The 24,877-nt window shown below is 47.6% G+C and overlaps 1 protein-coding gene across 3 annotated transcripts in view; it reads right to left on the minus strand.

Moving 5' to 3' along the window:
- The window catches only part of LOC112563800, a 48,196-nt gene extending 24,053 nt beyond the window's left edge, over positions 1-24,143 (minus strand). Inside the window, exons 1-3 of one of the 3 annotated variants that reach the window (XM_025238138.1) lie at positions 23,883-24,143; positions 23,517-23,600; positions 9,029-9,984 (exon numbers count right to left, since the gene is read on the minus strand). In XM_025238138.1, coding sequence (XP_025093923.1) covers positions 9,029-9,500 — 472 coding nt within the window. In that variant the 5' untranslated portion in view covers positions 9,501-9,984; positions 23,517-23,600; positions 23,883-24,143. Of the gene's footprint in view, positions 1-9,028; positions 9,985-13,844; positions 14,017-14,141; positions 14,623-23,516; positions 23,601-23,882 lie in introns of those variants that run through there. The other 2 variants (XM_025238139.1, XM_025238137.1) reach the window with 2 other exon arrangements.
- Between the last annotated feature and the right edge of the window lie 734 nt (positions 24,144-24,877).

Consider the following 24,877-nt stretch of genomic DNA (forward strand, 5'->3'; position numbering starts at 1 on the left):
TCGGAGCATCGCGAGACTTGCATCCCACACAGCATCCTGCCAAGGTGTAACACAGACATTGAGTGCTTGTAACCTGCGTCTCCTGAAAGTCACACTATTTTGTTGTCTCTGCTTTTCCAAAACTCTTGCCCGACCTGATTTCAGAAGAGTCTTCAAGCTGCTTGACGTCCAGAGGGTAATACAAACAAACAAACAAACAAACAAACAAACAAACAAACAAACAAACAAACAAACAAACAACTGAACACTAAAGTTATTAAAATGATCAGGTGATTTGGCGGTAAAGATATTCAAACGGGAAAATAAAGATAAATATTAAGACGAAAAAGTGATTTGGCAGTGAAGATATGACCAGCTGGGGACAGAGAGTAAGAAGCGGAGAGAACAGACTGACAGACCGACAGACGGAACTGAGGAGACAAAGATATTATGCAATGTATTTGTAGGACTGAACCCTCGACATTCATAATTCATTCTCCAAGCTCTCTAATCATGTAGTTTGTTATCCAGGCCACTAATCTTTCAGAAAATATTTTTGGATTGATCGAAAGATGCATTCTATTTGCAGCGCGTGGCCTACACTCAAGAAAAACAAACCTCATCCCTACAGCGCTCTCTCTCTCTCGCCAAGCAAGCGCGCGCACAAAAAGCCCTTGAGCACGCATGCGCACGAGGTACAAGGCAAAGCTGCTACAAAAAATATAAAAATCCTCATCTGCAATCGGAAGACTCGGGTGCGGAGGAGGGAGAGAGGTGGAATCCAAGCAACAAACGAAAGAATCTTAGTGATTGCGGAGTTAGTTGGGGAGGGGGAGGGGAAAGAAGGAAGGAGGGGGTTAGGAAGAAAACTGCATTCACTGTCAGTGTAGCCAGAATGTTTCGCTTGCGTCATCGTTCATCGTCATCAGCACATAAAATTCGTTTTCACACTTTTTTTTTCCTTCTCTTCTTCCCCATCTCCCACCTTACTCTTCCTCCGAGAACGTGTTTCTCTGAAAGGAGGTGAAGAGGCCGCGATGGAGTCTGTATGTTAAGCAAACATGCATGGAGCAGCTGCCCTCTAACTTTTGACTGAGAGTTGTTGTTGTTATTGTTGTTGTTGTTGTTGTTGTTGTTGATTGTGCTCATGGTTTTGTCTTTGCTACACCCGCCGTGTACAAGCACTAACTAAAGACAACAAGGTGTCGTTGTGACCTCCCTACAGATGCAGATTTGAACGGGCTTAAAACAATAAGCGTCACTTTAATCACATCACGTCACGCAACTTCAATACGTCACGCCACAAATGTCGTCAGGTCACAACGTCACGTAACAAACACGTCAGAGTAACAAGTCTGGCGCAGGCACCAGGCACAAGTGCGAAGTGGTCTTGGGAACCGCTGCTGTTCTCAATGCAAGACTGAACAAAGAGCAGTGTGGGTAAATAGGGTGGGTGAGTAGGGTGGGTGAGTAGGGTGGGTGAGTGGGAGAGCAGAGTAGGGTGGGTGGGAGACTAGGGTAGGTGGGTGCGAGAGTAGGGTGGGTGAATGGGAGAGTAGGGTTGGGTCACAGGGTGGACTTGTGTCGCTCAGCGACATTCTGCGTGTCGTGGCCGGTCGTCAAGACAAACAACGGACCGCAGCCAGTCGATAAGAGAACAATGGGCGTCTGGCGGCCACGAGGTGAGTGGACACACTGCTGGCCACAATTAGCCCACCTTCCTGCAACCTTCCCTCTCCTCACCGCATCCCTCAGATGTTTCCTATAATTCAACTAGCCTTGGCCTACCTACCCTCACCCCTACCCCTTTCCAAACCCTCCCTCATCTGATCCTTCCAGTCTCCCACTCCTCATCCTCCTCGCACACGTCCCTCATTTCTACCCGATAACCGTACCTGCCTTCTATCCCATCCTATCCAGCTCTTGCCTCGTTCCTACTACACCCACGAACATCTTTCATCTCTTTCTTATAATTCAATCCGCCCCGAGCATCCCTCATATGTTCTTTATAATCCATAATCCACCCCGCGTTCACCTCCCACCCTGTACGCCCCCCGTCTTCCCCACAAAACAACGAGCACATGTCAGAGACAAAAGATGGACTGAATGAAGAAGAGAGGCTTGCACAGCTGTTGCTGCCTTCACCGTGATGCTCTTCTCAGCCAGCAGATCATTTCTAGGTTACTTCTTCCGACAAACATCCTCAACAGATGGAGGCTTTTGTCTTCCCCAGTTCCTTCTCTTCCACTTGTCACTTCATTCCTCCCGCATGCAGCCAAGGAATTCGGAGGATGACAATAAAAGTATAGATGTGCAATGGCACACTAGGCCATCCCCTCTCCCGGTTCAGAGTATTGCCTTCCTGCGGTGGAGCTTCTTAAAGGAGGAAAGGGTGAAGCGGCAGACTTGCTAAATTTTTATCATGTTACACTTGGTTAATTAATCCTTTGATAACTGAAACTAGGTCTAAATGGCCTCAAATATCAATTTGTTAATCGAATAAAACAAGGTAATCCTCGAGTAAAAAGCATAACATTTTTGAGTGAAGCTATTAGTGAAAATAGGATGCAAAATATTTTTTAATACGGAGGACCTGCCCCCAGCACCATCACACCCACCCACAACGGTAACCCACTTCAGTTTTCCATCTTGAGAGTAGAACACGCCATTTGGAGACCGTCTTCAACTGTTACAAGACGTTTGTATTACGTCATCAACATTACTTCTGTGACCTCTTGAACCTTCAGTTGGTCTATCACCGATGGCAGAGACAAAGGATGAAGAGAGGAGGAATCGCTGGCGCAATATTTTGCATGTATAAGGTAGACAAGAAATACGTCAGATTACGTGGTGTGGATGGTAGCAGCCCTGAACACTGCTCACGCTTCAATCGATGGACAGAAGAGACTCCCTGTAAATGCACGAGCATTGCCCGCGACACACCACCGACATGTCGATTTTAAGCAAGCAAGAAAGAAGAAAAGAAAGTTGAAGTCTGCCTTAGGCATAGAACCCAGGACCTTCGTCTGAACAAGTGACGCCTACGTCACTCCCATCACCAGGACCCGGCACAACACGTCATAAACGACATCTTTTCCAAATTTTTGTACAGTTGGTTCTTTAGTTAACAAAGTTTACACTGGAGAAGAAAGGACAAAATGAAGTGCCCACAAATCCACCATCAACTCCTCTTGCCTTGTCTTACTCCTCTAGCATCAGCTCCTCTTGCTCTTACTCCTCCTGTCCTCTTACGCTCTGACGTGAAGTGTAGCCTCAACCTCTCCTTGTTGCCCACGTGTCTGCTTGTCTGTACGTTTCCTTACAACCTGACTTCTGCTGCCACCTGTCAGACTGACAGAACCGCCATCTTGGTCAGCCTCCGCTAGACGCAGCATGGCTTCTAGATGGATCCACGCTTTGATGTGACCAGACTCCTCGCTGGCTCGTCTTCCCCTCTTCTCTGCCTCCTCCTGGTGTGTGCCTGGCAAGGCTGGTCTTGACGAGACCGACGATGATCGATAATGAAATATGATCCTTGAGCGTGACGTCACATGACTTGACCGTTACAATCCCCCAAGAGTGTAACTCGATCGTCAGTGTCATTGTCACCGTGCAATGCCAGCTGGCGACGTCACATCCTGTTGACAGGGGCAAGGGAAGGAGTGGCGGTGTGTCCAGTGCACATGAAGACAGATGACGTTGCTGTGTTTATCGGACATAAACAGAAGATGAACACTGCTCACTTGGGGTCAAATGTAACGTTCTCGGTAATTATTCAGGTCAAGCGAGTGCAGAGTTCAAGCATGTTCGTGACCCAGAGACCAGAGCCAGGCAGCGCACCCTACTTTCTGTGAGAAGAACTGATCATCCAGTGACAACAAATGTCTGAACAAGAGACCACCTCTTGTTTCCCTTCAAAGCTTCTGGAAAAAATTGGGGTTCGGCTGATGTTCTGCACGTACAGGCCATGATGGAAAAGAAAACACTCTCTCACAAAGCCAAGGATCAAAGACGGGAATAAAAAAAAGTAGACAGGAAAGGAGGAAATGAAATCTCTATTAACAATCTATTAACCGTCATTAACAAGCCATTAACTGTCCCCGTCAGCGTCTTGAACACTTTTATTAGAGAGGACATCGTTAGCAATATTCTTCGAGGTCTATGGAGTGGTCACGCCTGATTGAATTCAGCTTACCATGGACGCACGTCCCTGGCACTTGCTCCCCGTAAAGAACAAACATAAACATGTCGCATATTGACATTTTCAAGCTGCAAGTCAGCGGATCTGTCTTCATCACATTTTTTATTTTTTTACATTTTTTTCTAAACTCTTGACTTGGAAAGCAAAGCCGTCGCTGAAAGAACACATGCACGTGACGTTATTTGAAGAGACTTAAAAACAAAGACATAAATCTTCTGATAAAGAAAATGCATGCAGAAGGCACAGGAAAAAATGAAGATTTAAAATATTCAGACAGAAAGTACAGGCAAAATCAGCTGTGAACTAGCAGGTGCTGGTACTTGTGGCCATTCCAAACTGGAAACAAGAGTGAGGTGAGTGCACTCCCCTCCTGGTTCTTTACGTGGCGACGACAGAGATGTGGTAAATGACAACGAAGCAGGAGAGAAAGCATTAAAGAGAAGGCAGATGAAAGCATGCAGGTGTTGTTCTCGCTGTCAGCCTTCTTCCATTCCAGGTAGTCGCCGTAGTTGTCCACTCTCAGATTATCAGACTTCTGCAAAAATTTCTCCATTTTCACTCAGCAGACATAAAAAGTTTGCTTATTGCACGTGAAGACCTGCGAGCAGATAGGTACGATCTCCATTTTAAGTTGTATAAATACTTTTTGAAGGGAATAGCAGATGACTGATGTCACTTCGCGGGGCAGCAGCCTGCTTTATCTGCGAGAAACTTATTATCTAGATATCAGACTCACAAAGCCGCTCCACTCTGATTTCATCCTAGTCTTTGTTTTTCTGCGAGGCTTCCTGCACTTGTGGCATCGCGTGGTTAGCAACACTGTGTTCGCCAGGTGGCGTGGTTAGCAATATTCTCCAGGTGGCGTAAGTTTCGGGACAAACATTACGCGCACCACGTGACGCATCACTTGCCCATTATGTATGACAAGATGCACGAGTCGACATTTCATATCCTCGAGTGTCGTTGTTATTATCAAGATTCCACGATAAGCTGCTTCCTGGTTGCCGACAACAACCTCTGACCAGCTGTAATACATTGGATGCCAGTTATGACATGTTGCTGATTGCAGAAGGACTTCATCCTCTCTTCTGCTTCTCCTTCCTCTGCTAGGCCGAGATGATGCCACAGTCCACAAAAATGTTTATGTGTGTCCATGAAATCTTTCTCCTTGTTCCTAACCCGACACGTGACTTCCTAACCGTGAAGCAGACGGTGGAGTGGTGATGGGAGAGGGTTGGACCGTGTGGAGTGGAGAAGAAGAAGAAGAGGAAGGATGAACTGTTTGCTTTCTGTACGCTGACCAGACCTCTGACCCCGAGACTGACATTTGCCACCGAGCTTTGTGGCGTCTGGAAGCTTTGTACCAAACGTTTCAGACTCCGCCGCTGTGAGGCGCTGCTGTCGGTGCCACAAACGCCAGCAGCAACGAGCCCCTGGGAGTAGGAGGCGCCAAGAGGGAAATTTTGTAATTGTCTCTCTCTAGCTCTACAAATCAATCTGGCAGCACGTGCAGCGCCATCTGGACAGGAAAGTGAAGAAGAGGAAAGTAAAAGGAAAGAAGAGGAAAGGAAAGGAAGGTGTCGTCATCAGTGTCTTCTCCACATCTTCTCAATATTTCTGATGAATGTTTACATTTACATGTCTATACACTGTTATCACATCAGCTACAAGCAGTTTCATCTACGATGGGATTGAAAAACTATGCAGAATCCTGATCAGTACTGAAAATAGCTCTTATATTGAACTAATTGCACCAGATAATACTGGAACAATAGACCTTTTATGGTCAGAGGTCAGATTAGTTCAGAGAGGTGAATGGCAGCCCCGCCAGCTCTGGGAAAATCGCCTGGAATCATTCGCCGAAAGGTTAAGAAGCGGTCAGCAAAGACTGTCCTCCCAGGACAGAAACAATGATGACATCGCCGCAGAGGAGCGAAGATAATCTCTGTGAATGGTCAGCTGGCACTAGGCGGGTCTCTGACAGCAAGAATCGGAAGAGCTGGTGAGAGATTGCGAGAAAGTGGGCAGAACGCCCCAATAAACTCCATCCCTAAATTTGTATGTTGCACCCTCACAGGTCTCCACCCCACGACCAAGGAGGTGACCCCGCCCAGAAAGGTCAGCCGCGCAGGATGGACGAGGTGCCCCCAGGGAGCCTCTTGGACTTGACCTTCTCGCTGATGGAAAAGTGGCAAGCACCGGCTGATAGCAAAAAGGTTTTGGGGGAAAATAAATAAACAGGACATCAGCCTGCCATCACACCTGCTACTTAGAGGAGTCCCTCCCTTCCTTTACGCACAGCGCACAATTATTCACTACCTGAGAATGAGCCCTCCTTTAACATTTAAGGTGGTAATGAAATAATTCCCTCAGCCCACCCACAGACTTAACATGGAATGGTAAAGGAAGCAGATAAAAAGAGGGTTGGGCCTTCAACATGCCGCGGCCTAGACACGATGAACCACTCACAGTTTATTACCCGTACGTGTGCTAGGCTATGGGAGCTTTACTTTATGAAGGAAACCGTCAGGACGTCTATTGGCTGGCCTCCCCAACCTAAACATCAGGTCGATTGCTGTCAAACAAGCGGAGTCAGACCCTGAGATAAAAACCACACCAACATTCTAAGGTCGAGTTAAAAGCCTAGCAGCCACACGGACAGTGAACGTAAGTGGTTCACTATGTCTAACTCATGGCGTATGGAAGATGGAGCCTAATCCTCTCCAGCCTCTCTCGTTACCTCCCATTATTATTAACCAGTTGGGTGTGAAGGAATCGAAGCAGATAGCTGTAGCTTTAACAATCAAGCTGACTGACCTCCAGGCCTCTGGATGAAGCAGTAAACAAATGTTATAAATATTAACCATATACCACATATGCACAACAGTTAGGACACAGTACACGACGGAAATACAAACGGAGAGAGACGGACGAACGGACAGGTGGAGACAAGTGGATCCTGGTCAGTACTGTCTGTCTGCCGAGACCAACGCTTAGCCTCTTGCGAAGTTCTCCGCTGTTAGTCTCGGCGAGCCTAAACAAAGAATGTGACTAAACCGGAAGCTTTGTAGTCTCGTGCCTCGTTTTAGTAGTTAGTCTGAAATGAGAATAAACCGGAAACTTTGTTCACGCCAGCCTCGTTTTATTAAACTGGAATAAAATCGTTTACCAGCAGTCCAGTAATACAAGTTCGTGGTCCAACCCGCAGCTTCCCTGCCTTCCGACCACCGACAAGATGCAGTCCACCACGCAACACGTTGGCCAGTTCATGGCGGCCACGCCAGTGACGTCTGACAGCTCCAGTGGTAATCGGAGTGAAGACAGGGCGCCCTGTGACACGCTCCCTTCATTACCTGACACCTCAACATGTAATCACATCCCCCGTCAGGCTCCGCCTCTGGAAGGTGGAAATCCCGGTGATGAATACCACAACACGTGCACCGCGAGCTCGGCAAAGGGAGGAGGGGCGATGGCATGAGATGGTAAATCAAACAGCTTACGGCACATCGCGCACGTCGTCTGATGAGTTGGCTGCTGCATCTCCGACATCTCCGACAGGCGGTTAGTACCTGCCACCATGTTGACCTCCTCAGCAGCAACACTGACCTCACATCGTCGATGTTGCCAAAGCTGCTTTGCTTACTACTTTGTGTCGACTCATTGTTCAGAAAATCTTGAACAACTTTTCTCTGTTCAAAGTGTAACAAATCACACGCTCTAGTCAGAACCACTTGTGGACAAACAAGATGACAGTAGTCAACATCAGTTCAAAAGCTGGAAGTGTTTGGCGACTGATGACGTCACGACTGATTTACTAACTGCGACAACTGTGATGCTCCCAGCGATTCCTTCATTCATCCCTTGACTGAGAGGAGCACATGAGTAAAGAAAAAAAAAAAGCGTGCCAGAGGCGAGATCTGAACCCCAAACAGCCAACCCTCAATGTTTTGGTGAAAGGTGCTATTCGACACTAGTCACCTGGAGGACCTTGGCAAGTGGTCACCATCAAAGGCAGGCTCAAAGTTCTTTAAAAAATTTAATTAAATAAATAAAGAAAAACACACTGACATATTAGTAATAAACCTTGTTCTCAAAAACAAGAAGATTATTGCGTGTCCACGTAGTGTGACCACACATGTTAAGTAACGCCATCGGTGCAGATGCCACGGCATGAAATCTTCGGTAAGTCAATAGAGTTCTGTTTTTAAAAATTAGCTGACAATTAGTAGGAATTAGTGGCGAGTGTATTGCCGGGCTCACTATCTCGCCCCTGCGGACCTGCAACTCCTGTAAATCACGCGCCGTAAGTGGTTTTGTGAAAAGCCCGAGGTGAGGAGTGAACAGAAAGAAAGTCTCGTATCTGCTCTGGCACCCAGCGATTACAGCGCCTGGCAGGTATCACCATGCCAACAGCAGACGAGGATGTATGGGCGCCTGAGTACAAGGTGTGTGAAGGAGAGGGGGAGTGGATAGAGGGGAAGGGGGCAGAGAGCAGGTAGCGCCTTCGTTTAGAACTAGACACGAGTACAAACAGGAAACTCGGAGAGGCGAGGATGCAAACAACAACAACAACAACAACAACAACAACAACAACAACAACAACAACAACAACACGGAGTCGAGAGGGTTTGGGAAGGAGGAGGAGGGAAAAGGGAGTAAGGGATAAGAACGAAAGCTTTATAAATTTATATTTTTTAACCTATTGTTTCAATATATTGGATTTAGTGTTTCAGAGTTGATATTTCTTTGAAGATGTGCCAAGCTTGCTGACATGTCTGTTGTCTCATGCTGTACCTGTAACTGCATTTGTGCACACACGCAAACAAACAAGCAGTCACCTGCACTCACCTGTCGTGCGATAACCAAACTCCACCTCCACGGCCTGCAGCAAGGTGTCCGGCAGGAGCAGAAAGAAAGCAGCGCTGAGGTAGAAAGTCGGGGCCAAGGGGACGCAGTTCCTCCACACCCTCCTCACCAGACGACTCTTCACGCGCTTGCACGCAGCGTCCAGGTGAGGGTTGAGGGCGTGGTCCCTGCCCAGCTTCACCCCGTCGTTGCCATAGTTGCCCACACGCAGGAAGGAGGCGATGACGAAGCAGGGCATGCAGAGCTGGGCCAGGACCAGGAGGGTCAGCAGGGAGTTGACCTCGCACGGGAGGCCCGCTCTGGACGGTGGGCCGGGCCAGGCCCGTGTGGTGGCGCCCTGGTACCTCAGGGCCGTCAGGTAGGAGGTGTAGGCGTGCAGGCACAGCGCCAGCAAACACGTCCCCACGGACCAGAAGGAGTTGAGGTGGGTGCTCTGCGTGATGATCCCCACCATGGTGACGTCACAGAAGTATTCCTTTTATAGTTGACGCTCCCTGTCCTACCTTCTTCACAATTGTCAGGTTCTTACCTGTCCCAGCGAAACTTAAAAAACTACAGCATGGTAGGGGATCCCCGCATGCTGTTATGTAACGTCTTCATGGCGTTATGTGACGTGCTCTGGACGTAGCCGGAACGCAGTCAGATATACCTTTGTGGCGTCAGATTCACTACACTTTGTATTAGTGACAGTCTTTGAACCCCAAGACCAGCATCTGACGCTCATCGTCACAGAAAACATCCACAAACAAGCTCGTTGTCCACCCCCTCAGCAGCTCCGCCCACGATGACCAGGTGTCAGTATGTTTGCAAGCTTAGAGTCATCGTCGTTATCATCAAGCCGTTCTTGTCGACTGGGGGTTCTTTTGTCAAATATCTTAATACTTAATATGTTTGCTCTCGGAAAATCCTCTCGGGAATAGGGTGTTCTCTTCAAGCAACTGAAAGTAAAGGAAAAAAAAATAGTTATGTCATTATTACCACGAATTCGCTCGTCATCATCATTTTAAATGGTTCAACCCAAAAATTCAGCACCGTTAATGGACTCACCAGACAAACACAAAGAAACCTATTGACGCATCAAACAAGCTCAAATCAACTAATTACGAAGAGCTGGGGTGGGACACGGCGGGTGAATTTAGTCAAGAGCCCTTTCCTCTACCCCCGACCCACACTCCTCCTTCCTCCACTTGCCGAGACAAGCAGACGACTCCTCCCATACTCCCCCAGCTGTCTTCACACGGTTGACAAAGTTCGGTGTACAATTGGCAGGGAACAGCGACCTTCTGAAGCCGGGCGGCACATGAGAGCATCCATGAACCTCTTCCTAATGAGGTGCGCACAGGGTGTGCGCCGCGGCCTCGGAGAGCGGGCTGGTCCGGTCTAGTCTCAGTCAGCCTTCTAGAAGCACGAACATTAAATCCTCTTTTTGAGAATTGTCGAAATTCCCAGTATTTTCTGTGAATTTTTCTTAGTGGGGTGGAGCCATCCGCTTCTAAAATGTCACAAACTTGATAACGCAGCATGACACTTGCGAGAGCGGGAGCACATGACAGTAGATACGGTCAGATCAAATGACAATATAAAATAAAAAATTACGAGTTTGAACAAATCTCAAGAACATAATAATCTGAACATCGTACAAGTACATTACAATAAAAATCAAACAACTGAGGCAGGCAACATATCAACATGAACACAGTATTTATGGAATTACAGCCTGGAGTAACATTTCTCACAAGGTGTGCTCTAGATGCTCACCTCACGGCATTTAAATGATGATCTGATCGGGAAAAGAGAATCGTAAACTTTGATACATTAAATGAAAACTGTAATTTTCTCATTTCATTTCTATTTATTTATGCTACAATTCGTAAATAAACATATATTAGTATTTTCTTTATTTCACTCAGATTGTGAGCATTATCAGTCGACAGGCATTCTTCGTGGACGACAGGAAAATATGTTTGGACTGCGGTCCTCTCGCGATCAGTCGTGAGAGAAACACCAGATCCTCCATGCAGCCCTCCACCCCACGAGTTCCCATGAGATCTGCCCCTCGTCCCTCCCACAAGAATGTCGACGCCCACAAACTTCGCTCCACGTCCCCCAAGGTTCGCGCCCCGCGTTGTTACAAAGTTCCACATGTCAGCCAGTCACAAGTGGTTCAAATTTCATCCAGATTTTCAGGAACCGTCCTGTATGTCTGGCAGCTGCGTGGGTGTCGTGCTTATTGAGGATTTCAGCGAGAAATTCCACGATGAATTCTCCTTTCGCCCTCTAGACATCACACCCCACCCTGACTGGGACAAGGTGAGTGGTAAAGCGGGTACAAGGTCGGTGGCTGCCAAACCACACGAGGTCACTAGCGCTGACTTTTGGGTCACTGCCTCCATCAGAGTTGTTACCATTCACCTGCCATGTTGTCCAACGCGCGCGCGCACACACACACACACCGAATGTTGATTCCGTCGATCGTTAACCAGGAGAGGATGATGGAGGATGGGAGTGGGTGCGTGCTGACCTCGGAGCGAGGTCAGACTTTTGGGGGGAAGGCGATGTGAGTGGTGCTTGGGAAGGGGAGTGTTAGGGGGGTACAGCATGCAGACGAGGCTGTGCACGCTGGCGGCTAATTAATAATTAATACAGGACTCACTGACCATCGCCAGCCTCGTCAGTCCCTCATCGCACGCGCGTCTGTCTGATGTCGGCTTCACGGTTGCAAGTCGGGAAGGGCAGAAGACAGAAGGACGGGAGAATGGGGATCTGGTCTGGGACTACCCTCTAGCCAAGCATCAGTGGCGGTCTGCAGGCAGCAAGGCACAGTGACTCAGTCCCCACACTCCCCCTACACACCCATACACCACTCTCACCCCTCCCCTGCCGTCTACTCAACACGAGAGGGAGACGAAACACGTCGGCGGACAATCCTAGGTCACGTGACTGCTGCCTGGACCACAAAAGCGGCCAAGCCTGATGGACAGAAAGAACTTCATGTGAGTGACTGGACTTCGACAGGACTCTTGTGTCAGTCGTGCATCGTCGCGGTCATCTTTTGCCAAAGAATGAGTAACAGCCGAGCAGGCGAGACTCATCCCTTCCCCTCTCCCCCCTGTCGGATGACAAGTGGTTCGCTGAATACCGTTATTTCTCGTCAGCTTGAACCACTGACCCAACACTGAAGCAGTGCTCCCTGTAGTTTCAGGCCCATTTGTCTTCGTTGTTTGTCTGTAGGGTGGGGCTTGTCTTTCTCTCTGTGCGTTGTGGCCACAAAACAGAGAATCTTTTTGTTTCTTCAGTTGTCTTTAACAGTGAAGACAGTGTCGTATTCACTGCACTTGAACGACAACGGTAATGTCGATGAGGATTTCTAAACAATAAAGGAAGACATATCCCATAAAAATATAAGATCAATTGAATGGCGAAGACAGAATGCGGGTAAAGTGTACACCATGAGAATAAACTATACACACGGACACAATAAACTGAGTCTACAAACTTTGTTACAATTCTTTCGTGGTGCCTTTAGTTTTCTTTGTGACCAGCCCCACAACATTCCCTGGACTCATTTTCGTGAAATTCTCTGTACCATTCGCTCACGAAATTTCATTGGCCACCGAGACCATGCCCACAAAATTCCTTGAACTCCTGTGACTAGTCTCACGACATTCCCTGATCTCTCGCAGCTCCCAGCATGAGAGGTTGACACAACACACAAGACGGACATTGTCGTCTGTCACAAACATCAGAAGGAGGGACGAGGTGATCTCGGTCTCCGATGATGACGGACTGGAATCAGGATGTCCCCAGGACCAACCAACAGAGAGAAAGAGAGAAGTGAGATGTGCAGGTGCCGCCGGTCGGTGCATCACCCAGGAGGACTGTATCACCATCTCAACTTTCCTTCCAGACGATTGTTCAGGTGGCAACAGGTCCTTTCGCAACGCGCAGCTAATTAAGTGGCAAACGTCATCATCACGTCACGTACAGCAAACGTCATCATCACGTCACGTACACGAGACTTAGTCACGCGCCGGCGTCTTGTTGACAAGTCTCACCATCACGCACGTGCGACACGAGCATGACAGTGTGTTTACCTACAATTTTTTGATTTGCTCTTGGCAAATCATCGTTAATTTCTACATTCTATAACCTGGACATCGCAATTGCTCAGCTGTAGTAACGAGAGTTATTGTATGTTCCCTTTGTATTATTTCCCTTTTTATAGCTTCTGATATTTTGTAGTCTCGGTCGTCCTGATTATAATTTTTCTTTCTTCTGCGCATGGGTCTCTAACGTCGCCAGGGCAGTGTGGTATTTGGACAGGTGCTGGCCAAAGAAAGCTGCGGTAAAGACCCCCGCACACAGCTGTCCATTCATTTAAACACAGTTCGTGAATGAGAAGACCGCGAGAAGTGGACAAAGTCGAGAGTGAGGCGCGTGCTTCTGACGTCACGATGCCAGCGCGCACGCGCGTTTACAGTCACACGCACGCACAGAGAGAGAACTACGCACGCGAGAACACACAAACTCACACCACAGAGGCTTGGCAAAAATTTCGTGCACGCACTTACCAACACTCACTGTCACTTGCTGTTGGCGTCATTTGATAAGCATCGTTGAATGTGAAAATCGAAAAGACATGTCGGTGTCGAGGGTGACGTAGCAAGAGTAAACCACGCCCACCCAGCCACCATACCTGTAGTACATCAGCCACCTTACCTGTAGTACATTTTGTTACCTGGCAGTGCGTTCTACAATAGTGCCAGACCACGCCACAACAGTTTACCTATTCCCTCACCTGCAATGAAAGGGGGATGGGGTCTGGCTTTGGCACTGTCGTCTCACACCTTCCCCTCAGGAGTGTGTAACCTGACGACACAGCTGGGGGCGGAGGGTAGTGGAGGTAGTCTGTTTTCTCCTCATCTGTTTTGCCAGGCTTGTCAGACCTTCACAGCCTGTGTTCACAGAGGCTGACATTCCGAAAGGATAAATAGGGAGTGGTGGACGGAGGAGAGGAGGGACAGACAAAGGGAACGAATTAACAAAAGAGTCGGTTGAAGCATTAACCATATTAAAAAGGTTATAATCAACTCACGATGCTTGTTTGTTGTTTACGTCCGGTTCAGGTGTTGGTGAAGTAACCTTGTCTCCACAGTCGCCTCCCACACAACACAACCTGTCAGAACTTTCCACCTGATCTTAATCACTCCCTTTGATCCTCCCAATCGGTCCTGGTTAGCACTGATGGTTCAATCGCCGGCATGTGCAGCTGGACCACTTCCACATCGAGCTAAAAGCGAAAGCAGGTGAAATGGATGCAACCACCACCACCACAACTCTCTGTCAACGTGCTCAACCACATCAAGCGGAAACCCAGGCAGATCACGTGACCGCATCAGTAACTGCCCGGAGCCCCACAGTCCCGGTTACTCCTCCACGACCGGAGGCGATGGGGTCTGACGGCATGCGCCCTCACGTGCTGCCTGCGCCGCAACACCAGCTGTGGCAGTGATGATGGTGTGCACGCCTCCCAGTGTAGGGGGCAGCACGGCGGCCGGAGCCAGGGTCCTACTGCAGGCTGCTGCTGCTGCTGCTGGTGGCGTGCGGCTGTCCGACGGCGAGAGGGAGTGGTGGCGGCAGGCAGCACAGGGGGGAGGGGAGACTACTTCGGCCCCGCAGCAGGAGAGGAGACAATGGAGGAAGAGGAACAAGCCAGGGATTGTAGCTTACTAAGGTTCACAAGAGGGAAGGAGATAAATGGGTGAGGACTACAAAACTACAAGAGAGAGAGAGAAAGTGGGGGTTGGATGCCAGCAAAACAAAGCGCAGACAATCACGCAAGTTTTGTTCTCTCAACTAGCAAGGGTTGTGTCCCCATGACAGCTCTCCACAGTTTAGTTCTAATGCGTGTTTTCTGAGACATGTGTGTGTGTGAACTAGTCAAACTATACCAGCCACTGGACAGGGACACGATGACAAAGAATTTTTTTTTTTTTTGAAGTTATCGGTAAATTTTGGTTTGTTGATCTACAGCAACAGACCAACGCGCAGTCAATTATAACCGTCACAGGGCAAATGTCTGACGGAAGACACGTGACTACTGATGACTAATGATGACCGAGGCTGTATCTCCTCCTTCCCATAATGTCTTCATCTTCAGGTACATCCCTCGCCACAAACTGATACTAATGGTACTTCAAGACAACCCTGACCACCCTGTGCCTCGATCCTTCACACTTCCCCCAAAAAGAGATTTTCAATTTTTTTTCTTCAGATTGGACCAGGCAAGAGTTGTGACAAGTTTGGAAGACATGGGTGTGTGCTCAGTAAAAGAAATTATTGATCAGAGCAATCGTCTTTACAGTCAAGAAGTTTTTTTCTCTCTAAGGTACAGAGCTGGAGTGGAGTGCGTCTGTCGTGTTTGCCTCCCGTCTGTGTGTGTGGATGTACACACGTGACGTCAGAGACAAGCGTGCATGCCTCCACCACAAGCTGTTAATAAATGTGCTAGGCCACTGTGCCACCCACGCCTGGACTATTAGCGGTGGGCGCACCCCCCGCGCCGTGTGCACCCGCAAAAACAAGCGGTGCTCGCCAGGGGGCGCTATCTGTTGGCGCTGGTGGCCACGTGCAGATCAATGGCGCGCGCCTTTTCTCTTCCAGCTTCGGGGGCGCGTGCACAAACACAAAGCATCGTCTCACAGCCCCGTGGCGTTCTGATGTGGCTTCTAGCGCCAGGGAAGTCTCTCCGACCTCAGGATGTCTGCTTAGGTGCGCGGTAATTCAAAACTTCTGTTTCTCACAGAGAGAGAGAGGAGGAGCGGGAGGAGGAGGAGGGGGAGGGTGGACCTCCACTAGCCTGGGCCTGGATTCCGAGAGAATAGTCCCAAGTGTGTATAATCTCATCACTGAGTGTCCAATTATGTTGATGGAATTTGCATCGGTGAGGACGATTATGCTGGTGGGATTTACATCACCCTACTGAATTTTTTCATGCGGGTTGGTCCTCGATGTCTGTCAGATGATGCCGGTGTTATCTGCAGAGTTTTGCCGCCAGTCTTGGTCAGTTTACCACGCATCGCTTTCAGCCGCATCCCCTCATGACACCTCCCCTTCCCCCCTATCTCTCTCATCGTTCCTAGTAAAGTAGGGAGGACACGTCAGGCGCTGAGGGGATTCCCCAGACGTTAATGTAAGTTGGTTTTGCACACCGCCTTCAGCAATGGCAGCAAGTCATCATCATCACCGTTACTAGGAATGTCTCTGCTATTTCCGGTGCAGACTACGCGAGATTCACGCAATAATCGAGACCGAGGGACCTTTGTAGGGGTGGGGGCTGTATCTCTCCTTTCCCAACATTTTGACCATTCGGGCATGAGATGGGATGAGATGGCCATCAATCTTGATGATGATGATGGTGGTGGTGGTGGTGGTGGTGGTGGAGGTGGTGGTCTAAGGTCATAAGAAAGGTGTGAATGGTTGCAGCATGCAGGTCAAGGGGCAGACCCATGACATCGAAAAAAGCTGGTGAAACATGGAGGCGCGGTGGTGAGAGGCGGAGATTAAGATGTGACAGAAGAGGAGATAACAGATGACTGAGCAAGGCGCGAGCTAAATGGGCGGAGATGAGAAGCGACGGAGGAGGGGAGGGGTAAGTGTGTAGAGATACGGCCAAACGGAGCGGAGTCAGAGATAAGAGACAGGTGAAAAGTGGCAGAAGAAAAACTGAGAATCATCAGTAATTCCACCCGGGCAGCTGATGGAGGGAGACGGGTGAGTGAGAGTCGGAAGGAGGTGAGACTATCAGCAAAAAGAATCTTCTAATCTTTCGCTCACAATGTTTCGCGACTTTCCACATACAAAGATCACAATTTTAGTGCTCCGCTGAGTGATTTGAGACTGACGTGAGTCTGTTTGATGAAGTTCAGAGTTCAGAGGTCGCAGGCATTGATTATCTCGCCATAACGTGCATTTGCCTTTACTTCCGGTCCTTCTCCACCCCGACGCGCGACGTCAACTTCCCTCTGCGCTCTTGGCCACATTTCCAAGTGTTTACTCTCGTAAGCTCAGGAGAGTAAATATTTATCTTCATCCAGTCCTATTTTATATCCGACATTTCGGGTGTGTTCATGGCGTCGCACTCCCACTCCCACACCCTTTACCCAAAGTAGGAGGAGGAGAAGGAAGAAAAAAGGGGAAAAAAATCCTCCCTCAAATTCTTTTCTCACAGGAGGAAGGAACCATCAGACAGTGAAAGTCACCATAAAATTTGACAAACAAGGAAGTTGCTGAGGTTGAAAGGGGTCCCTCCCACTTGTCAAAACCCGAATTTACACTCGAGTGAACGTGTAAGGTCATCGCTCAGAAACTTGACAATACACCTTAGAGACATTCTCCATCGATACAGCACTTCAAGTAGATTTATTTTGTACATAATGTAGGAGGTTATTTTGATGATGACAACCTGTGGAGGTGTATATGTTTACACTGTTGATACTCCATGCTTCACGTTACGAACGTCACTTCCCGTGCGCACGCGCATGCCACGCGCCGGTCGGTGTCGCAGGAGCTGGGAACCGCGCGCCCCGAGATCGATTTTCCTGGGGAGCAACTTTTTTTTCGGCGAGACAGGCCGAGCATGTTTTTCTAGCCAGCGAGTACATAAGCTGCAGCTTGTTCTACGGTTGATAACTTCGCCAGATTTCTTTCCATCTTCGTGTAAACCCTCGCCTTGTCTACTCCCTTCCCACCCCACTCACCCCCAAAACTCGCTGCATCATTGAATCATTACATTGTTGTATCGTTGCATCATTACCCGAAACGTACCAGCGCCTCTCAAATTACTCCGAGTACAGTTTTATTTATTTATTTATTTTTATTTTATTTTTTTTTTTTTGAGCCGGCATTCCTAAACATACCCGAAGACATCCGAACACACCCGCATATAAAGGATTGAGATGGCGATGGGAGGGAAGGCCGTGCATGACGTTGGCGCGTGCGAGTTACCCACGTCACTGGGAGAGTACAGAGCATCCATGGCTGCTGTGGCTGCTGCAGCTGATGGAGACAGTCCATGTGTCAGTGGCTTGACAGTGCCACATCGCTCACGGTGAGGTAAAAAATATTCAGGGAGCGTCCAGACTCCCAGGTCATCATAGGCCTCGGGGGAACGCCTTGCAAACAAAGCAGTCACATCCTCATCACAGACAATCGACACTTCCTTCACTCCTTCCCCCTCCACGTACCATCCCCCTACCCTCATCGTCCTCGGAACCGAAAACCTCAACACGTTCTGGAACGACGCATGTCTTCCACAAGATAAAGTCCGCGTTTCTTAGAAATGGAGAGAGGGGGGAAAAAAAGAAAAAGAAGGAAGACTAGAAGGAGGAGGAAGAAGAAATAGAAGATTACAAGGAAGGAGCAATGGCGCCACATATCGCCAGAAATTGTAGACGGATGGAGTGATGGCGCCAGACTTAATGCTCGCCACCAATCTTCAGAAATTAAAGAAGAAAAAAAAAAACGACTTCAAGCCTTTCAGTCTTCAAGTGCATGCAGCGCACAACTTCTTTCTCTCACAGCGCAGACCTCAACTAAATTGACTAAACAAATAAACATTTGCTATCTTGTTTGTTGACAGAATGAAGACATAACTCGTTAGAATAGTTTTTCTTTTTCTTCATGTAGGTAAGTTAGTATTATCTCTTATTCATGTAGGGGATGTCAGACAAGTTTTATCTCTCCTGAGAATCCTTGCTCACGAACTTTCTCTCCATCTCTTCTTTCATCTCTGCGCGAATTATTTCTCCTCAATTCTTCTCAACAGGTGGCGCAAAACTGGAAAAAACATTTGCCCTCACCCAGAGCTGGGTTATTACAGTTCTTATTGTTAACATTATGATAGTAGTTCTTATTGTTGTCTTAAGAGGGTTTAGCAAAGACTATGATCAACATTTAGATGATATCGCGACATAAAGGTTGCACTATGAACTATGAACTATGAACTATGCACTGTATTGATACAGACTTGAGCGGCGGGGAGTGGAGGCCCCCGGTATACACATTCCCGTTGTAAGAGGTTTTTAATTCATTAATTTTTAATACTTTACTTCGCTGCTGGAACCTCCAGGTCCCGTAATAAGAAACGAGGGTCTGAAAATTAGATATAAGAACTATAATTGCCTGCCATGCGGGAATCTGTGCAGATGATGTTTGGGTACATGATGTTCTTCATAGCATCTCTAACATTCTGTATTTTCCTTCGTCGGTATCTGACTCTGGTGTCTCTTCACCGTTAGCTGGTGATGAACGCTCAGTATATGGGAAAGACAGGTGGAGACAGCCCCCTCCACTCACACCACAATCTTTACAATATATAATTTGAGAAGACTGAAATAATCAAGAGGTTGGACAAGTAAAGGAATAACAGCTTTACCCCACGTGACACTGCCCACCGATGCCATTCGAGAAGTTATTTAAAGATGGAAAGGTTGAGGTCGGAGAGTCTAGTCATAATGCTGTAATTTATTTAAGGAGCAAACTCATCAGCAGCATTCCAACAGACGAGAATCTCAAAGAGAGCCGAGCAGTTTCAATTAAAAAACAGAAATGAGAAACGACCCAAGAGTGGTTTTTAATTATTTTTCTTACCCATCACCTGTCCAACTAGGCCGCTCACACCAACCTTATCATCAGATGATGTTTGCTGACGTTTCGCGGGGGAAAACTGGCAACGCACGGCGACTGACGGTCTGAGCAACGAGCCTCAACTCCCGCCCTCCGCCAAGGTGAGAGGTCACCACAGAGATGTTGGATCAGAGGGGGGAAAAAAAGGAAAAGCAGGTAACGAAGTAGGAGGAGCAGTAGGTGGTCAACAACGAACTTGTATTACTGGACTGCTGGCAGACGATTTTTCCGGTTAACTACTAAAACGAGGCTGGTGTGTACAACGCTTCCGGTTGAGTCACATTCTTTGTTTATGCTCGCCGAGACTAACAGTGGAGAACTTCAAGAGGCTAAGTGTTGGTCTCGGCAGATAGACTGCAGTCCATCTATACACATCCATGGGCCAAAAAAGACATTTTGAATTCTGCTATCTTTTTGTGCGCGGAATCGAGAAGATGAGACTGCAGAGTGTGTCATGCAGCCTCTTGCTACCTGCTGACTCTGGAGTTCGTGGGAACAGTAAACAAATACACGAAAAAGTATAATTTATAAAGGTCAAGATCTGTATCATTCGAGTTCCCTCAGTACCGATCTTTCAAACTTCATTTGGGTTCATATACGCAACCACATCTTTGGCTCCTATCATGTCTTCGAGTTTTCCTCTTTAATATCCAGTGATATTCCCTCGTCCCTAACTGTCCATAAACACTCTCCCATAGCCCAAAGAGTAAATAAGATCAGACAACAGCAGCAACACTCCCAGGTCCGCAGTGAAGCCCCATCCTAACCTCCCCCTCCAGCCGACGTCGTGGATGAAATATTAGGAATGTCTTGGAAGAACTCCGTGCTATGTGTCACAAGTCGGTTTTACGTGTTACATCCTAGGGTTAGGTGTTGCAGTCAATTGTTGCTTGTCGCTGCGATTATCTCAGAGGGTGTGAGGCGTTCTGCAGGGTAATTGGCACATGGGAGGCGCCAACAGGAGCTGGTAGTGAGGTGAGATGATAAACGAGGCTGGCGGTGTTGGAGCCGACATCCACAACTGCATCAAGGCGTTAAAGAAAAGCAGGTAGCCGATATAGAACAAGAGACTAATCGTGAAGCAAGAACACCCAGTCCACGACCTGCTGGTGACAAGGGTTTAACCGTCTCACCACCCACCTATGTGTAGACAAGGTGACGTAACCAAAGGTCTAGCTTCTGTCCCGAGCAAAGCCACTCTGGCATCTTCTTCGGGTGTTAAAAACAAACCCATTCGCCTGATTCTTTAAGACAGACTTTGATTGTATACAAAGTCTTCAAGTGCATTTCACAAGGGTTTTGTGCGAGGCCCTGACAACAATAAACAATCGTGCACGGCAAGGCTCTGATAAGCGGGGATGCGGGGATGCGAGGGATGCGAGGGTGGTGCTACATTTCAGTGCAGTCACTAATGTTTCATTTATTTCAGAACCAATATTCATCACTGGCGGCCATGAAAACTCTTCTGCTTTTGAAAAGGAAGTTTGGATGTTTGTGACACCATAAGAACCCTGTTCTCTCCTCTTTTACCTTTTTTGATAATCAAGTCCCCGCTTCTTATGGAGGGCAGCTGAGCAGGCAAGAGGAGTTTTCAGATACAGGCTCATTGGTCTGTAGGAGTGAACTCCGGTTACACACGCTGGGATAAAAATTTACCGCAGGGATAAAGAAAATGATGGCAGGTGCATTCTCAAGAAACAAGTCTAAGTGACAACAAATAAACAAAAGGGGATCCCTGTACAGTATTCTCATGAATTTAAAAAAAAATCGTGTTGCCAGTTCCTTGAATTCCTTGGTGAGCTGTGAGTACGTAGCACGTCTGTACAGAGAGTCTCTGCAAGAGTTCACCAAGCCAGCCATTATCCTGTATTTTGTGTCTTTTATTTCTCCATTCCTGTCTTCAGTAATTCATTTCTCATTCCCAAACTACCCCAGGAGTTGAAGTCCGTGAATCGTCTACAGCGACTTTGTCCACTCAGGTGTTCCGGAAGGCCGTCCATCCAGCGAGGTTTGGCGTCATTTCGCGAGACTTACTAGATGGCGGCCTGCTGCCTGTCACGACCAGACCGTGGCGTGACAAAGTTCTCCCTCCTCCTCCATTGATCGTGGCGCTGCAAGGCTTGTCGTGTGAGGGCCCACTCGGCTCTCATCCATAACCTCTTGACGACCGCCCCTTCCGTCAGGTGTCGCTGGTCTCCTTGCACCACCAGCCTGCTCGATGGACGTAAATCATGGTCGTCTAGACTGGAGACAGGCAAGATGCTTGGGGGCCAAGGTGCTGTCCATAAACAGTCCCACTTCTCCTGCTGCCTTCCCTTCTCAGTCTTTTAGATCTTGAACAAGTTTTCTGCCTTTGAATGCGAATAGCGCATCATTTCTTGTGACGAGATTTAAACGGTTCAGATGATCGTTGCTATTAAATATCATCGATTTCAAAAAAGGCAGCGATTGCTTTATTATCGATCAGGGAAAAAAAAATAAACGAAGACAGAACGTGTAGTAGTGGTGGGGATGCTAAAATGGGGTGTTGGAGGTTATGGTATTTCTCTTTCCAATACATATTCAGTCTCTCTCTCTCACACACACACACACAGATTGACATTCATGAGCCAAAGACGAGAAAGGAGAATACATCAAAATTACCTTATTTCGAGACCGAATTATCGCATAGATGATTTTGTCGAATCGACTTCAAGCAATGATCAAATTGACAAATGATCGTGAATAAATCGACCGGTCCCTAGAGTGATGACCCTCTTTGTTGATCTATGATACTAGTTTTTTTTTTCTTGCGAAATAAAAAAAAAATGTAAATATTCTAGCAAGGGAAATGATGAAGGAGGAATAGACGTTACTGCCAACCGCCAACAGCCAACAGCTAGGGAGGCAATGTAGCCTGGCAGTTAGTGGGGTTAGTGTCAAAGACGAAGGTAGCCGGTTCAAGGCTCACCCGGATTTGGGACACGTAATCCACCCCACCCATCCCTCCGTCTGCCCAGCAGCAGTATCTGACTTCTCAAGAAAGGCAAAAGAAAGGAGAGAGGCGATGCCTTCCACGCATCACGATTAGACACGGTGAGCCACTTACACGGGTCATTGTTTCCTACAACACCTGTATTATGAGACATATTTTCTGTGCTCGAAGTGTAATGGGATCTGAGGGTAAAAATGCTTTCTCCGTATCTGACCGGAGATTACGGAGATACACTATCTCTACAATTTTTACTGTATGGTATCGTCTCTCACCTTTTCCATTGTCATGCCGATAAATACAAACAAACCCGTCTGAGACAGAAAAGACTGAGATTACATCTGAGTACTGTTGTTACTATGTATGTTCTTGACAAGAGGGTTTTCAAAAGCTTACTGTGGAAACTTTTCGAACCAGGGTTCAGGCGAGGATCGAAACCAGGATCGAGAATGATCGCTGATTTTATTGAATCAGGTTCAGACAGGGAGCTCCAGTAATATTCTCTCTCCTAGAATGCACTTCATCAGAAAAACCACAGGAGAAAAAGATGAAGATGAGAAAGAAGGAGTAAAGAGGGAGAAGGACGGAGGAGGAGTCTTTGAGGTGCCGACAGGAGGACCATTTTTGGCACCTGGCAAAAGAATGGAAGGCTGCATCCCATCTCTTTTCACGTTGTTTGAAAATAAACAGACAAACAGAAATGCACAAAGGAAGAAAGGAAAGTTGAAAGTAATGGACTGGCTAAGTAGATTACCAGGCCTAAAAACGCATGCTTTTCTTCGCTGAGAGAAAATTGCAAATTGCCTGGCTTACCTCCCGAAGATTCCAAACTCGTGACGAGGTTGAGCTGGCCATAAAGCACTCACATCAGGAGGCTACTGGGTGCGTCTCGCCCTCCTGCAACAACACATAGTGACACATAGTGACAGAGTGCTCCACAGAATGCATCAATGATAATATGTTTGGTGTGCAGAAGCTCTGTTCATTTGTTTTGAATGGCTGAGAACGCGACTTCCATACCACAAAAGTCATGTACAGAACGTGTTGTTGCCGGTCTAGAGTCTGACGTTGCTTGTCGACATGATGCTACCGCGGACATGATGCTGCTGCGTGTCTGACGCTGACTTGCTGGACCAGTGGATGGCAGAACAACCATACAAAGATAACACGTTCACTTACCTTTGATCCATTCACGTAATCCTTGAGACAGTATGAGCTAGGAGTCTTTTATTTTTGGCGGGAGGCAGATGGTTGCCATGTTGTCCGCTGGTTGTCAGTCAGAGAACGAGAACGAGGACTTGGCTGACGGTCTCAAGGACGCGATAAAAATAGACCATCGCCAAACAGTTCGGAACTAAAGACTGCGTTCAAATCCACGGGATGACGTGGGTAGTCTCCGTGTGTGACTTGACACAACTTCATTGTAACTGTGGGCGCCTCGCCATCACAGGTCTTTGTTGCTGAAGGAAGGCGACAATCTCCCGAGGCTGTCATACGATCGTGACGTCATGGATGCGCACGTCACGCAATGGCGTCATTCATTCATCGGTGCTTGTCGTCTTGGTAACCTTGTACTTGTGACATGTGACTTGTGTCTTCTACAACTTCAACATGGCCCCAAAATAATTACAATTTCGACAGATGCAGGGTCATGATTATTCTATATTCGATACCAGAAACCTTCGCGTGCGTACACACACACAATCAAAGCATAAACCAACTATCTTGTATATTGCAGACTAAAATGTAAGGACATTAACCATACAGAGACATACACAGCATATCTTGAACACTGTGAGTGATCATGCGGAAGAAATTAAATAGGTAGGAAAGAAAAAAATTGAAAGACAGTCTTCTAACAGTCATGAGAGCGTCTAGCACATCAGGAAGGAAAGGCAGAACTATAAATGCGATAAGAGTCAGCGGTTACATTAAATCTTCCTGTCGTTTTGAATCTAAAATCTAAATGAATGTAACAGACTAGAACTTGTAAGGGGAAGCTACCGCTTAAGTCCCAAGTCAATGGTTATTTCCCTTTGTCTGTCAACACCGCTGTCTCGGCCGCTGACGATTATCCATCACGCAGTCCGTAGAAACGTCGCTGGTGACGAGTCAGACACTAGGCGAGTCTGCTACACAGACATGAGACGACGTCGTCCATGATGAGGAGATGA

Source organism: Pomacea canaliculata, linkage group LG5 (assembly GCF_003073045.1).
Source record: "Pomacea canaliculata isolate SZHN2017 linkage group LG5, ASM307304v1, whole genome shotgun sequence".
NCBI lineage: Eukaryota > Metazoa > Mollusca > Gastropoda > Architaenioglossa > Ampullariidae > Pomacea > Pomacea canaliculata.